Here is a 3,525-nt window from a genome sequence, read left to right as displayed (position 1 = left end):
ATCTAATCTTACATTTAGATTACGTAAAACGTAAACGTAAGAAAATCAACAGGTTGGATTTTTACTACTGCTTGCGTCATTGCCTTACGTTCTCGACTGTGATTGGTCGATTTTCTTATGCTTACGTTTTACGTCCTTACGGAATTTTATGTGTGACGGCCTTAAGCTGGAAGATGTTCATCCCGCCCTTGCCTAAGCACAGCGGATGGTCCGAAGGCTGGACGCTGATGTGCGACGTTCTGCTAGGGCTGCCTCTGTCGATTGTAACTTGACTGGTTTCGCTTGAATCTTCGACAGATGCAAATCCCGTTGACCTGTGCTGGATTTTCCCTGATTCCTAGAAGTCTGGTAACAAAGAAAATATTCGAATAAACGTATCGATATGTTCTAGTCGATATATCAAAATACAATCTAATACTTATACTAATATTGATGAGTAAATTGATCTCGATATCAAGTAGATTTAAAACAAACTTACATTCAGAAATTTGCCGAATGTTAAACAAGAAGCTTACCGAACAGAAATACTTGTTACCTTACATAAAAATACTTATATTGTCTCCCGTTTTGCATTAAATGTAACGTTAGTCTAAAGAATCTAAAAACTTTTGAAACCCAAACGAGAGATTCTTTTCAAAGCAATCTTGAATGATTTCTGTACTTTTTTACCTGCTGATGCATAGAATAATTGATTGACCAGTTCCAATTACGTTTCAGATGCGCAAAGAGAGCTGAGTCGACACCAGCCGCTCCCTTACGATCTCCCGGAACCGCGCCGGTGTCTCTTTTCGCGGAGTCTTTGGGAAGACACGCCGCAATCGCCTCTATCATGGCACTCTTTTTGCTTAAATCCTCAAGTAGAATATCTTTGCCGTGTACCACCAGTCTACCGCCAAGTAGAGTATTAACGCAAATAGTCCACATATCGTACCAGTATTTCTCCACGACCTGCAAAGAAATGCAACGTTACTTTAGCTTTTTGCTCGATTAGTCCTAAAAAAACGTGGATACTCCGTTAACGATAGAGTATTCTTTCTAGTTATTCTTTTTAATTTATTAAATCTCGAATTTTCAATACAGAGTATGATCTTCGTACAGCGGTTATTGTTTGTTAATTATAAAATTTTCATCACGTGTAATCACATTGATATAATAAAATGAAGCAGAGATAAAGCGGGAACTGGACAATCAGTATTGAAATAGATTATGTTAGAAATGTGACTATATTGATACACATGAATCTAATAATAAAGATTTCCTAAACCAACCCATACAGCACAGATGGTTGCAGTTACGTTGCAGAAACATTGCAATCTTGCAGAGACATTGCAATATAAAGTTGCAAACTTTCGATAGCAATATTGCAGCAATGTTTGAAAAATAATAAAAATACTATATTTTCTATTAAAAAAATTTTTCTAAATACGAGAATTTTATAATGCTAATTTCGTTGATACCAATAATGCCCGAATTATTAAGTACTTGATCAGTGCGGTGTGGCTCGCAATCTCCATCTATCGCGAAGCGACATAATCTCCTTAGGTTGCTTCGCAATAGCTTGCTGTGTATTGAAAAAGGCCCGGATGCATATGTAATTAGTAAATTCTCTGCTAATGTACAACAAATTATTCCAAAAATATTGCACCGCAACATTGCTATAATGTTGCACTGCAATCTCTCTGAGGGCGGACATTTCAACGTTGCTGCAATCCTCCAGAAACGTTGCAGCCATGTTGCGCAACGTCACTGCAATATTGCAATCTTGCAATGTAACATTTTTGCAATCTTCCTGCAATCTTTCTTGCTGTGTGGAAAAGGCTAATATAGTAATTTTAGCATTCTAAACAATAATACCTTTACAAGTAAAGAGCGAAGACCATATTTGGTCTCGCGATGTTCAAAGAGACAAATTCCAAAGCTTAGAGCAAATATTTAGAGATTCGTTCGTATTTCTGTAAATGTATCAAACAATAATGTGACAGTTAACAATACCTGCGTGCTTTCGAAGAGATACTTAGTCACCGGGTACGTCTTGTCCTCGATCTTAGCCCGGCGCCGAAGAGGTCGTATCCATCAATTCCGTGCGCCGGTTCACGTAGATAAACACCTGATCTTTATCTTTCAGCCGCTGTGGACCAAACTGCACCAGGCCGATATAGCCCAGTCTGGTTATCGTGTCGTGGATATTGAATATATACTTGCGCGCTTGCAGGAAAGTATTGCGTATGGTGACCTGAAAATAAAAGAAGCAATAGTTAAAAAACTAAACATTATTAACACAAATTTCTATCGCAGAGACCGCTAACGTGGTGGCGACAGAACAATCCGCGTTCAAATTCTCGAGCTTACGGGCTAGTTTCACAAATGTCGGTCAATTGTTAATAATGTTAACCACAGTTCAGTCAATTCCCCATCTTTTTCTATCTTATTGTTACTAGACGAGTCCCCTATTATGAGACAGGACCCTAATATGGGACAGTAGTAGACCGACGTATGTGAAACTGGCCCTAACATTTGACTATTTCAACCAATTCGCAAGAAAGTGACGATCAGGATTGCCAATATCTGAAACTGCTTGTTCAAGTATTCGCATTTTTAAACTTTCTATAACGCACGTACGATCCTTAAAAAGTCTCGAACTCACCGGGAGGTTTTTAACTAGATAATGCTTTCTGATTGGGTGGCTCAAATAGTGCTCCAACTCCGGGATCTGGAAGGTGATATTGTGTATCTTGGTGAAAATCGACAGAGGCAGCCCTAGCAGAACGTCGCACATCAGCGTCCAGCCTTCGGGCCATCCGCTGTGCTTAGGCAAGGGCGGGATGAACATTTTCCAGCTTACTTCGCTGTTGTAAATAGTACTGAACTCCTGCACGAGGTCGTCGTCGATTTCGTATCCGTTAAACTTGAGAATCTTCACCTGTTCCTGCTGAGATAATTTCGGCACGCCGGGATGATCGTAGACCGGGTAGAAAAGCAGTACGTGCATTGTTCGCATCCTGATGAATTTCGGGCTGAGACCGTAGCGCTTGCCAGCCTTGGCGTCGTACTTGTAGTTCGCGGAGCGCAATTTGGACGCGGTCTTGTTGAGCTCCTGCAATTGTTCCTTCGAGCCCGACGACGTCTTGTCCGCCTTGTCCACTTTGTCGTGCTTGTCCACCGTTTTCTTCGAGACCACCTTTGCCTTCTGAGACGCTAATAAGCAGAACTTGACCTTTGCTTGCTCGACGGCCGACTTAATGACGGTATGATCCGTATCGATGTTGGGATCGCAAATGAACATCAAGTTCTTCTCACGTCCATTTGCACTCAAGGTCGACTTGATGTTCTTCACAAGATTGTCCTTGGCAAGCTTCTGCAGCAGCCTGATAAGAGACTTCTTGTCAATCTTCACAACGTAATTCTCATCCTTTTCCTCCTTGTAGATCATCTTCATGAGTTTTGCCGTGTCATCAATCACTTGGTGCTCCTTCACTGTTTCGATTATCATATTGGCACGTTTTAACAATCTAAATGTAAGATTAG

The 3,525-nt window shown here is 40.7% G+C and overlaps 2 protein-coding genes across 2 annotated transcripts; both read right to left on the bottom strand.

Moving 5' to 3' along the window:
• Positions 1–91: 91 nt before the first annotated feature.
• LOC105557174 (general transcription factor 3C polypeptide 1-like) lies at positions 92–2,040 on the bottom strand. Its single transcript, XM_012004346.1, has 3 exons — positions 1,993–2,040; positions 670–948; positions 92–345 (listed from the first exon to the last, which is right to left on the bottom strand). The coding sequence occupies exons 2-3, from the start codon at positions 922–924 to the stop codon at positions 193–195; spliced, it is 408 nt and encodes a 135-aa protein (XP_011859736.1). The 5' UTR covers positions 925–948; positions 1,993–2,040; the 3' UTR covers positions 92–192.
• A 4-nt stretch (positions 2,041–2,044) lies between these two features.
• On the bottom strand, positions 2,045–3,505 carry LOC105557173 (general transcription factor 3C polypeptide 1-like). Its single transcript, XM_012004345.1, has 2 exons — positions 2,645–3,505; positions 2,045–2,233 (listed from the first exon to the last, which is right to left on the bottom strand). Exons 1-2 carry the CDS (start codon positions 3,488–3,490, stop codon positions 2,045–2,047), a joined length of 1,035 nt encoding a protein of 344 aa, XP_011859735.1. The 5' UTR covers positions 3,491–3,505.
• Between the last annotated feature and the right edge of the window lie 20 nt (positions 3,506–3,525).

This window comes from Vollenhovia emeryi, unplaced genomic scaffold (assembly GCF_000949405.1).
Source record: "Vollenhovia emeryi isolate VEMERY1.0 unplaced genomic scaffold, V.emery_V1.0 DF939585.1, whole genome shotgun sequence".
In the NCBI taxonomy this organism is placed as follows: domain Eukaryota; kingdom Metazoa; phylum Arthropoda; class Insecta; order Hymenoptera; family Formicidae; genus Vollenhovia; species Vollenhovia emeryi.
This window is presented reverse-complemented; position numbering and strand designations above follow the sequence as displayed.